At 50.2% G+C, this 12,333-nt stretch overlaps 1 protein-coding gene across 1 annotated transcript in view; it reads left to right on the forward strand.

The window, feature by feature from the left end:
• The first annotated feature begins 6,168 nt into the window (after positions 1 to 6,168).
• Positions 6,169 to 12,333, forward strand: part of Itpkb (inositol-trisphosphate 3-kinase B) — a 95,940-nt gene continuing 89,775 nt past the window's right edge. Inside the window, exons 1-2 of the mRNA XM_032914787.1 lie at positions 6,169 to 6,544; positions 7,860 to 9,957. Of these exons, the coding sequence (XP_032770678.1) occupies positions 8,059 to 9,957 (1,899 nt within the window). The 5' untranslated portion in view covers positions 6,169 to 6,544; positions 7,860 to 8,058. The remainder of the gene's footprint in view (positions 6,545 to 7,859; positions 9,958 to 12,333) is intronic.

The raw sequence follows: 12,333 nt of genomic DNA on the forward strand, positions 1-12,333 counted from the left end.
TACCTTATTTAACCCATTCTGTGTCTTCCATGTAGTTAGCGACCTCTCCTCGGTATCTTCATTCCAGACTGAGTTCAGCTACCTGAGTGGTTGTCTCTTTCCTCGACCTTCCGGGTGAGCCTCCTCTATTCTAACCTGAATTCATCTCCTTGCTGGCTAGTTACTTCTCCTTCAGTCCCGGCCTCTTCTGCCGCGGCATTCTCCTCCTCGCCTGATTTCTTCCGGCCAGCTAAGATATTTAAAGCTTTCTGCATTCTGCGATGGCCAAGAGTCCTCTCTTCTCCCCCAAGAGCAGTGGGCAAGCGGCATCACCCAACACATACCCATTCGCTGCCATCTAGATAGTACATTTTTTCTCAATTCAAATAAAGCTGCTATGCATATTTTTGCATATGTATTTGGTTTTTTTAATCTATCTATTTTTTATTTTTTACCAGTCCTGGAGAGTGAGCCCAGAGCCTTTCGCCTGCTAAGCAAGTCCTCCTGCACTGACTCGCATTCCCCAGACGCTTTTCTTGTTTTCAGTAACTCTTAGAAGTTATTGTTCTTTTATGTGCATGTTCTTTCTTTCTTTTGTTTATGACAGTGACTTGACACATAGCCCGGGCCGGACTTGAACTTGAGATCCTTCGGCCTCTGTCTTCTGCTAGCCGAGACTATAACTATGTACCACATGCCCACTTCTGTGTGTTTTCAGTGGCAAAGTGCTTGCTGCTCAAGCACACAGCCTGGGTTCAGATCCCCGGCACTCGTGTACTGAGCCAGGAGTGCTGGCTTGAACTTTTAATTCTAGTACTGGAGGCGGGGGGACACGGAAGGAGGTGAATCCATGAAACTCACTGACCAACCAGTCTAGCCAAACCAGGGTCATGAGAGACCCTGTCTGAAAAAAATAAGGAAGAAAGAAAGATCTGTATTGACCCTTGACCTCCAAATGCACATGTGTACATCTATCCATCCATAGGACATCTACATACCACACACACACACACACACACACACACACACACACACACACCAGAGAGAGAGAGAGAGAGAGAGAGAGAGAGAGATTTGTTTACCCAAAATCTCAGAGATTTTTCTGCTTTTCGAGACAAGCTCTCAAGTATAAGAGGCTAGCCTTGAACTTGCTATGTAGTAGAACGTGAGCTTGAATCTCTGATCCTGCTACCCCCACCTCCAGTGCAGTGCATTACAGCCACAAGCCACCATCCCTAGTTTATGTGACTCTAGAGTTCAAACCCAGGTTGTGCCTGCTAGACACTTCACCAGCTGAGCTAGGCTCCTACGTGCTCTCACGGAAGTTTCATGTTTTTATATTTAGAGATTTTTTTCTACTTTATTATACATGTATGGGCGTTTTGCCTAAATGTGTGTGTATTCACACATGCACAGTGCCTGTGGAGGCCAGAGGGGGTTTGGATTCCGTGGAACTAGAGTCAAAGGTGGTTGTGAACCACCCTGTGGGTGCCGGTAGTCGAACCCAGATCCTCCGGAAGAGCAGCCAGTGCTCCTAACCGCTGAGCTATCGCTCCATTCCCACAGTTTTAAAGTAACTCTTGACAGCAGGTGATGTCAGTTTTTCTAGTTTCTTCTTTGTCAAAGCGGTCTGTCTCTTCTAAATTCTGGTGTTTCCTTATGACGCTTATGAAACAAAATAAAACAAAACAAACTACTGGGATACTGTGCTTACACTGCATCTGTTAGTAAATTTGAGATGAACGGACATCAGGAATATTGAGTTGGGCTGGAGAGATGGCTCAGCTAAGTGCTGAGCACTGACTGCTCTTCCAGAGGTCCTGAGTTCAAATCCCAGCAACCTAGCGGTGGCTCGCAACAATTTGTAATGGGATCTGATGCCCCCTTCTGGTGTGTCTGAAGACAGCAATGGTGTATACACATACATAAAATAAATAAATTTTTTAACAAAAAGAATATTGAGTCCTCTAATCTATAGACATGTTCTCTCCAATTTTTCAGGTCTTATTTTTTTCTCAGCACTGTTCTGCGTTTTTCCCCTCCAGATCATATACATGTTTCTTTGTGTTTACCTCTACATATTTGACAGTTTTCGCCATTATTACAAAGGTACTATTTAATATTTATCATGTATACATCATACAGCTTTCTGCCTGCATGGACGCCTGCAGGCCAGAAGAGGGCACCAGACCTCATTACAGATGGTTGTGAGCCACCATGTGGTTGCTGGGAATTGAACTCAGGACCTCTGGAAGAGTAGTCAGTGCTCTTAAATCTCTGAGCCACCTCTCCGGCCCACACAAAGGTACTATTATTTTACACGTTTTAAAGGTCTGAGAGGCATATGCAGCATCATTTATTGCTCTTACGTCTCTGAGCCTTGCTGCTGTGGCGTGATCACATGGTCAAGTCCTCACTTCAGTGCCTCAGAATGAGATTACAACAGAAAGGTGGATCTTTCAAACGGCAGTTAAGGTTAAAATAGGTGTGGCGGTTTGAATACGTTTGGCCTGGGCAGTGGCACTAATAGGTGTGGCCTTGTTGGAGTAGGTGTGTCACTGAGTGTGGGCTTTGAGACCCTCCTCCTAGCCACCTGGAAGATTAAGTCTTCTCCTAGCGGCCTAAAGATCAAGATGTAGAAATCTCAGCTCTTCCTGCGCCATGCCTGCCTGGATGCTGCCATGCTCCCGCCTTGATGATAATGGACTGAACCTCAGAACCTGTAAGCCAGCCCCAATTAAATGTTGTCCTTATAAGAGTTGCCTTGGCCATGGTGTCTGTCCACAGCAGTAAAGCCCTAACTAAGACACTAGGTATGGTGTGTTCTAATCCGTTAGGACAGGGATCCTTAGAGGAAGAGGAAGGTGTTGAATTGGCATGCACAGAGGAAGATCGTGTGAAGATTCAGGAAGGAGAAAGTCATCTGTAAGCCAGGCAGAGAGGCTTCACCTCTAAGCTAACCCTGCTGTTACCTTAATCTCACACTTCCGCCCTCAAGAACTATGAGAAAATAAATCTCTGTTGTTTCAACTAACGGGGCCCTGGCTCTTGCTTAGCAACAATAGAGATATACATTGTCTAAATTTACTTGTATTTTTTTTTCCTGCCGACATGCTTAGTGTATTTAAAAAAAAAATAGTTTTATTTCTTTCACCCTAAATGTCTTTTATTTCTTTTTCTGCTGTGACAACACTGACCAGGACATCAAGGGTGTCACATAGAGCAAACTGGCTTTGCATTTGCAATGCATTTGAAATGGGAGTGTTGGGATTATAGGCACGTGCTGCCTCATTCAGCTTTTCAAGTACAATATGGAGTACCACAAGAGTGGTAAATGGGCCGGAGAAATGGCCCAGCGGTTAAGAGCACTGACTGCTCTTCCTGAGGTCCTGAGTTCAATTCCCAGCAACCACATGGTGGCTCACAACCATCTGTAATGGGATCTGATGCCCTCTTCTGGTGTGTCTGAAGACAGCGACAGTGTATTTATATATTAATAAATAAATCTTTAAAAAACAAAAAAGATTGGTAAGCAGAGACACCTAACCTCCTTACTGTAGGGCACATCTGCCCAGTCCTTCATTGTTAAAGGATGTTAGCTAAAGATTTTACACCCCCGCTCTTTTTACATATTAATTTTATAGCATTGATCGGTAAAATCCCATCCCAAAAACAAGCAAATGGGGGTCCCAGAAAAGTTAGGGAGTAAACTAGTTATGAAGAACCAGAGTAAGGAGTAGCATCAAGCGTCAAGCCTGTGAGTGGTCCACACTGGCACTGATCAATTCACCAGCCGTGGTCCCCGGGCGAACGTGTTGCTCAAATGTCTTGCCTCTTTGGATTTTAATTTCTTGTGTAAATGCAACCTGTAACAATGCCTACCTGGGGGTTGGGGATTTAGCTCAGTGGTAGAGCGCTTGCCTAGCAAGCTCAAGGCCCTGGTGGGTTTGGGGGCGGAGGACGGACAAACCAAACAATGCCTACCTGACCGTGCTGTTATAAGGTTGACAATATGCAGTCTCTCTCTCTCTCTCTCTCTCTCTCTCTCTCTCTCTCTCTGTGTGTGTGTGTGTGTGTGTCTGTGTGTCTGTGTGTCTGTGTGTCTGTGTGTGTGTGTTAGAGATAGGGAGGGGTCGCTGAATCAGAATCTCAGGTAGCCTAAGATGTTTTCAAACTCTCTATGTAGCTAATAGTGACTGAGCTTCTTATCCTCCTGCCCCCACCTGTACTGTGCTGGGATTACGGGTACATGTCACTAGGCCAACAAGCCTGGTTTATGCACTGCTGAGGGTCAATCGCAGGGCATGGTGCATGCTAGAAAGCCATTCTCTCACCCATACTATGTCCTCAGTCCTGTATAAATATTCAAAATGTGCCCAAACCCGTGTCTGGAAGTAGCTACATTGAAATGTTACGTCTGGACGTAGCCAGCGCTAGCTACATTGAAGTGTTACGTTTGCTTTACACTGTAGGAGCCAGGTAGATTCTGTGGTAGGACCTAGGCTGACTTCTGCTTTGGGGACCTTTACCCAGCAAACCCTCTCAGTGTCACGGCTGGGATTATCATCTAGTCTCCCTTGCATCCAAGCCAGGAGTCCCATCTACACCTTCTACCTGACAGCTGCTGGTCAGTCAAGAATTACTCGGAGGCTAAGGGCACTTTCCAGAAGCCTTCATTTCCTCAGCTGGGAGAGGCCGATTGAATCACCTATGAGAGATGAATTCAAACAGGAGTGGCTTCTCAGGGGCTGGCAAGGTAGAGTTCTGGGTTCTGTGTGTGCTTTGCTGTGCTCTTCAGTTGCTTCTACTGAGGCATTGGTCACCGCCCTTGGCATCATCTCAGATTAGACTTCGGAGTCTTCTGGGTTGGATAACTTCTCTTCTTGCCACTAGGGACCAAAGGAGAGAATCTAGATAGAGGTGGCTTCTTTGTCTCAGGATTGCACTAGAACGAACACCTGGTATCTTTCTGGAGCCCCATCAAGGGTGAGAGGGAAGTCAGGTTCAAGCCTTTCAGGGCATGTTTTAAAAACAAAACAAAACAAAAAACAAAAACAAAACAAAACAAAAAAACAAAAAACAAAAACAGAAAGGACTTGTCTGATTCCAGGAATTCTTGGCTGGAAGAGCTCTAGGTTTCAGATTTGCTTGAGTCTTTTCCTGACCAAGCAGCAGGTTTCTTTACTCACTTCAACGGTATTGTTACATAAACAAGTAAGCCTTCTGCTTGCTACAGGCCGAATTTTGGCTAATCAGGATATATGGGCGGATTCTAGCTTTGGATTCTTAAATCTCCTAAGCCTCACAGCTGTGTTTCCCTGTTTCCACTAAACGCTAGAGTTTAAGATTTAGGGAATTATGCAAAACACAGTTGCAGTGCCGGATGAAGCTTGAGTGTGTATGTTCGGGGGCAGGAAGTGTTCCCCGCCCTCTGGTGTTGCCTGGTCCCCCCCCCACACCCCCGTTTATTTGAGGGTGGAGTAGAACGCTTGAAAATGCAGGAGAGTAAATTCACAGGAGACAGAGCAAGTGGTTTAAGACATCGATTGGGCCTCAGCCCCAAGACTATGCTTTTTCTTAAAATAACTTTGAGAATCGAGTGCAAAAATATTCGAACGGCACAGTTTCTGTGTGCATTTATAAATAAATTCTTAACGCAAAGCTCCTCCACACGTCTAGCAGTCACTCCACACACCCCTCAGCAGCTCACAGCTCAACCAGTCTTCCAAAATTCTACCCCGATGCATTAAAATCTGCAACTGTGCAAGGAAATGCCCTGCAGGATATGCAATATTCTTTGTAAACGTTGCCTAGTGTAGTGTACAAGTACACACGCTGTTTATGCGGAATATCACCCCTCTCTTTCAATGCTAAAAAAAAAAACCCTTACTAGCAGCTTTGTTTAGCACAAATACTCAAAACTTTATTAAAAAACACTTTTCAAAAGTAGCTTCATAAAACTAAACACCAGCAAACCTTGGTCAAAGGGGTGGAAAATAAATCATATATCTTTAACCCGCAGAAGTTAAAGCCTCTCTCTCTCTCTCTCTCTTTTTTTTTTTTTTGTTAGCTAACAATGGAAACTTTTTTTTAAGTGTTTCCCTCCCTCAGTTTGCCAAACAATAGAAAAAAAAAAAAAAGAAGAAAAGAAAAACTTGTTCCGCTGAGTTCAACCCCAGACAGGCTCACAACTTCCTTCCTGCTTTCCTCCCCCGAGCCCCCGCCTTTCTGCCTCCTCCCTCAACCCCCAACTTTTTTTTTTTAAATCTTACATTGAACAAACACTGAAGTAGCCGGGAGCAGACGCTGACAGCGGTAGTGTCTCCAACCAAGCACGGAGCAGCGCACGACCTGGCGGTGTCCCCTACGGGATCGCCTAGTCCCTGCGCCGGTACATTCAGCCTCGTTGCACCCCACTATTTTCGTCTTCCAAAAGTTGTTGCGGAAACCCTTTGGGGCTTTTTTTTTTTTTTTTTTTTAAAACTTTAAGCCACCTGGTCTGTACGAGCCCGGAGTCCCCGGGGCATGTCGCCTGCACAGGACCTGGGAGTCTGAGCAATTGCAGGTAAGCGTGGCGGCTCCTTCCTGGCCCTTGTCTCTGAACCCTCTTTCCGCTCCATCTGTGCTGGGGTTCCTCTGGGTGTTCCGGGGTCCGAGGACAGCACAGAGGGGAGGGCTAGAACGACTGAGAAGAGGGGCTGATTTGGGACGGTAGCGTGGCATGGCCTTGGGGGCAGAGGGGGAGATTCGACTTTCCCACCGTCTTCCGGGCCGCTGCGCCGCGCCACCTCCCCGGCGCGTTGCAGGCGTCTGGGGCTCGGCTTGCCGGGCGGCTCCGCTGGCGCCAGGCGAGGCTGCCTGGGATGCGCGAGGCCCTGCCCTCGGCCGGCAGCGCTGCTCCGGGGCTTAGCATGCCCGACTAGGGAGGGCTGCAGATTCTTAGGCCTGCACAATTAGAAGGCCTCCAGGCTGCAGCGGTGCAAGCAAGCCCAGAGTTCCTCCGAGGGGTGTGGGTCCCGGAGGCTTACAGAGGCAGCCGGGTCCTTGCTAACAGGATGCGCGCGGGACTGAGTAGCTGTGGGCATGCACCCCCCTCCCAAACACACACACACACACACACACACACACACACACACACACTAGCTGCAGGGTGTGAGGGGACAGTAGGGGAGTCTCCAGGAATGAGTCCGGTGCTGGATACTGCAGAGTTTGGTCCCTGGCGCGCACGCGTGCCCACATTCACAAAACACACTTGTTTGGAGGCAGACAGACATCAAGGCTAGCGCTGAAAAGTGCCTGGGCTGTCCCCACTCCCAACCCCCCGCGCTCTCCCAGGCCTTTCATAGGCTGAGAGACACAGCAGGGTCAGAAAGAAAACGGCGGGCACACAAGCGTCCTTCCAGGTCTCAGCCCCAGCAGCGGTTTGGGGAAGGCAGGTCCGGGTCAGGTTCCCTGTGACTTGGTCTCTGATGTCCTGAGAGGGTGGAGCAGGGCTGCCTGTCATCCTCGACAGCCGGTGTTTGCTCTGGCCAAGGGAACCTGGCCAGCCTCGCGGAGGGAACCAGCGAGTTGCACCTCCTCCCTCAGCCATCCGCGTGGCTACCGAGACTAATTTCAGAATTTGGGATTCTAAGAGTTCTTGGAGCGTATCACAAGCTGGGGGAGGTGGACCACGGCCGGAAAATGCAAGCAGAGGCCATCCAGGCGGCCTGGCATGCTTCCTCACTGAGCATCACACCCCTGTAGGCTAGACATCCAGGGGCACCTGGTCCCCAGCAGATTGGGGTCCCGGGGCTCCCCTCTGCTCTCTGCGGGTGGGCTCTCGCCAGCCTCCCTTGATGCTTTCGGGAATTCTGACTTTTCTCCTTGTGTCTCCACAGCCGCGAAATCGTTTATGGAGCTTGGCGCGGGGGCCAAGCCTGAGATCTTGCCCCGTGCCCGCCGCCTAGGCCATGCTGCTCCATCGGCGCGCGGAGCTGCGGCCGCCGGGCCTCCAGGACTAAGCCGGGAGCCGCGGGAGGAGGAGGCGCCGGCGGTGGAGCGGGACGGAGAGCCGCGGCGGCGGGCGGACCCAGTACTATGGCTGTGTACTGCTATGCCCTCAATAGCCTGGTGATCATGAACAGCACCAACGAGCTGAAGAGTGGCAGCCCCCGACCCAGCGGCAGCGAAACGCCTCAGCCCTCCGGGAGGGCCGCGCTGAGCCCCGGCAGCGTCTTCAGCCCTGGGAGAGGCGCCTCCTTTCTCTTCCCCCCAGCAGAGTCGCTGTCGCTGGAGGAGCCTGGGAGTCCTGGGGGTTGGCGCAGCGGCCGACGGAGGCTGAATAGTAGCAGCGGTAGCGGAGGTGGCAGCAGCAGCAGCAACAGCAGCAGCAGCAGCAGTGGCGTGGGCAGTCCCAGTTGGGCTGGCCGCCTGCGAGGGGACGCGCAGCAGGTGGTGGCGACCCGCATCCTCTCCCCACCTGGGCCGGAGGAGGCCCAGAGGAAGCTGAGGATTCTGCAGCGCGAATTGCAAAATGTGCAGGTGAACCAGAAAGTGGGCATGTTCGAGGCGCAAATCCAGGCACAGAGCTCTGCTATTCAAGCGCCCCGAAGCCCGCGTTTGGGTAGGGCTCGTTCGCCCTCCCCGTGTCCCTTCCGAAGCAGCAGCCAGCCTCCTGAAAGGGTCTTGGCTCCATGTTCCCCAAGTGAGGAACGGAGAACAAAGTCCTGGGGAGAACAATGTACAGAGACCCCAGATGCCAACTCCGGGAGAAGAAGCAGACTCAGCACACACCCCTCGAAGGACAAGGAGGGAGTGGCCCCTCTTTTAGGCCCAGCCAGCCCGACCAGGTTAGGGACTCAGAGTCCATCTACTTCAGTGAGAATGGAAAGCGGTTCCCCGGCCAGTCCCCGCTGTGGCTCACCCACACCCATGGAAATTGACAAGAGGGCTGCTCCCTCACTGGAGCACTTTGGGACTAGCTTAACGTTGGCCACTAAAGTGGCAGCTTCAGCCGCATCCGCTGGACCACACCCTGGACATGATTCTGTTCTCATGGAGGCAGACTGTGAGCTAGGGGCCATGCGCCCCTGGGAGGCCCACATGGAGAGACGGGGGCAGTTTCTGGGCAGGGAGACCGGCTCAGCCCCAGAGCCTATCCGGACCCACATTAGAGAACCCCCTGGAAGGGTGGAAAGAGTTCATTCTGTTGGTGGCCAGGGCTCCTGGACACCTGAAGTCATCAAAAGACCGGAAGAGAGAACTGTGGATGCCCAAAGCTCAGAGCCCTCAGAGAACCCGAGATGGTCTAGACTGCCTGGAGACCCGGGTTCCGTAGGGCCTGAGAAGGGAGGTAGTAAGATCCCAGGAATCCGAGGACCCCAGCAGACCCTGGACAGCATGAGAGAAGGGTCTTCAGCACTGGGCTTGCTTGGGGGCAGCCAGGCAGCACAGCCAGGGAGCATGGATGTGGAGACAGGCATTAGTTGTGGCCGAATGCTGGAACCTTTACCACCTGGGGAAGTAACAACAAATTTGAAAGAACCCCAGTGCCTCCCTGGGGACAGGATGGGGATGCAGCCTGAGAGTTCCCTAGTTTGGCCCAGTGCTGTGGAGGAAGCTCCCCTGATCTGGACGTGTGACACAGGGGTACAGTTAAAGGGGACTTGGAGAAGCCAAGATGGAGATGCTCATCCTAGCTGCCAAGAGATGTCCCCAGACCAGAAGGACAAGGCCTGCAGCCCCAGCAACATCCCGGCCATCCCTGCAGTCATCATTACAGATATGGGTGCTCAGGAGGATGGAGGGTTAGAGGAGATCCAAGGAAGCCCTCGGGGTCCCCTGCCTCTGAGGAAGCTGTCGTCCTCCTCAGCCTCCTCCACTGGCTTCTCCTCTTCCTATGAGGACTCGGAGGAGGACATCTCCAGTGACCCCGAGCGCACTCTGGACCCCAACTCAGCCTTTTTGCATACCTTGGACCAGCAGAAGCCCAGAGTGGTGAGTGTTGCCAAGCGGTTTTTAGAATTCTTGCTTTCAGCAGACCTTGGATGCTTCATGTATTCCCCTCGTTTTCTTACTTCTTGCTGAGGGGTAAAGACCCTGAGCAAGACTCTGGTAAAGTCACAACTAACCTTTCTCTACAGGCGAGTGTGTTGTGGGCACAGTCTACCAAGCACTCTGTAGACGGGGCAGTGAGCTTGAGTTGTTCTTACTGTATATATCCTTAAAAACAGGAACGTAAGATTCGTGCATGTCGACCATAATAAACCTTCCTAATTTCCAAAGATGGTGACCAGAAATACCCCATGTTGCTTTTACTTGATGGAGTGAAACACTTAGTTTCATAGTTTATTCAGGCTGACAAGGATATCTATTGGCTTAACCCAGCCTCTACTTCTAGGCAGAAAAGTGAGCGATCCCGTTCTGTGACAGGCCCCTGACCTCTGAAGATGCGGTTGTGTGGTTGATCTATGGTTTGGGCAACTATTGAACTTCACACGTAACTTAGGCAGAGTTGGCAGTATCAGTGTCAGTCAACGTAAGTAATATGCAGTGTGACGTAAGAGATAAACGGAAAAGTATCTTTTGAGCCAAGTAGATACTTTCTTTTGTAGCAGAATGCTTTATTTGAGTTGAGTTGTCTGAGCTAGGCACACCGTGTCTCCTTAGGAGTATACTTTGGGTCCGGTCCATTTCTGATACATTTTGACAAGTGTGCTTGAGTTCACTACACTAACTCTTGGTCTGTTTGTGGCAGTGACAAATGTTCATTCCTACTGTGTGGTTAATCTCATTTCTGGGCTGAGATCCGTTTCTTTTAGAAGGTAATTGTTGAAGCTAGCTCTTCTAAAAGGGGATGGCTTTTCTCTTGCCCCTCTATGGAGGATGGCGAATTTCCTTACCTGGCATGCAAGAGGTTGTAGGGCTTCCTTGTGGGGGAAGCTGCATGGTATTTTAGTGGGTAGCCTTCTGGTTTCATCTTGAATGGGGGATTCCACCCATGTGTACCCCAATAACTTTCTCCATTCTGACTGGGTGTGCTACAGTTCCCCTCAAGACATTTTACTAAGAAATTTTGGACTCTGAAGCACGATCCTTCCCAGCTTCCACTTCAGAAACCACAGTCTAGTTCTGAAGGGTCAGCAAGTTCTTTCTCTAAAACTCTGTTTTCTGCTGGTAATCTAGAGAGACAAGTATGTCTGCAAACAGGAGTCCTAATCAGCCTGTCATGTGGGGGTCAGGACAGGGATCCAGGCATCTTGCACCTGCTGCCAGGCACCAGGACATCACCTTTAGAGAAAGGGCAGGCAATCAACCTGCCTGCAGGAGACGGTGGTCACAGGGCAGATGGGAAATGTGTCTCTTTGAAAGTGAGGCTTAATTTCTCTGCCTTCTGCTCAGCAGTTACTAGTAAGTAAGAAAGGGTCTTCTCCCCGTTTGTATTAGAACCCCAAAGCAAGGTTGGCACACCCAAATAGCTCTGAGTTGTTATGCAGTCTCCTCTTGCCCTTTCTGTGGTGGCTGAGCAGTCCTTACCCACTGCTTGCCAAAACAGTCCATACGTGCATGTTTGAAAACAGAGTCTGAGGGCTGGGGATTTAGCTCAGTGGTAGAGCGCTTGCCTAGCAACTGCAAGGCCCTGGGTTCGGTCCCCAGCTCCAGAAAAAAAAAAAAAAAAGAAAACAGAGTCTGTTTGGGAGTGAGTCAAAGGGAAGATAAAGAGTAACAGGTAACAGGTAAACTGTGTTTTCTTCGTTCATAGGATTAAAACCAGATAGGTAACGAGGGAGGGACTGGTAAGAGAGGCTCAGAGGTGAGACACTGTTCTACTCTACAACCCGCCTTTGAACAAGTTCTTTTAGACACCCACAAAGTGGAGTTAGGGAGAAAGACATCACCTGCCCGCTTTGCTCTCTGAAGCAGGTGACGCAGAGGGGATGGGGGAGAAAGGGAGAGAGAGGGAGGGAGGGAGAATAATGTGTGTGCTCATGTGCGCATGCGCATTGGCGTCAGATAAGTATGGGTAATCAACTGGAAATTATGGAATCCTAGGGACTTTTGTGCTTTGGTTGAGAGCGTGCACTATGAGCAGAGGTCTCTTCTTAGGCTAATCGTGATGATGGTGCTTATCTGGAATGACAAACCATCTGCTCATTGGCTCAAAAAATCACACGTCCCCTGAGACTGCTGTTTTGTCTGCAGAAGGCAGACATCTTGATGGACCGGGGAGGCCTGTAGGCTGTCCTTTGGATGTTTGGTAGATGAAGTCTAAAGGGGCCCTGCTTGTGCTTCCTCTAGCCCCTTCTGAGCTCTCCTTGGACACTCGCTTCTGCGTGTACGGCACTACTGCACTACATCTGGGCCCGTTCACAC

This window comes from Rattus rattus, chromosome 10 (genome assembly GCF_011064425.1).
Source record: "Rattus rattus isolate New Zealand chromosome 10, Rrattus_CSIRO_v1, whole genome shotgun sequence".
NCBI lineage: Eukaryota > Metazoa > Chordata > Mammalia > Rodentia > Muridae > Rattus > Rattus rattus.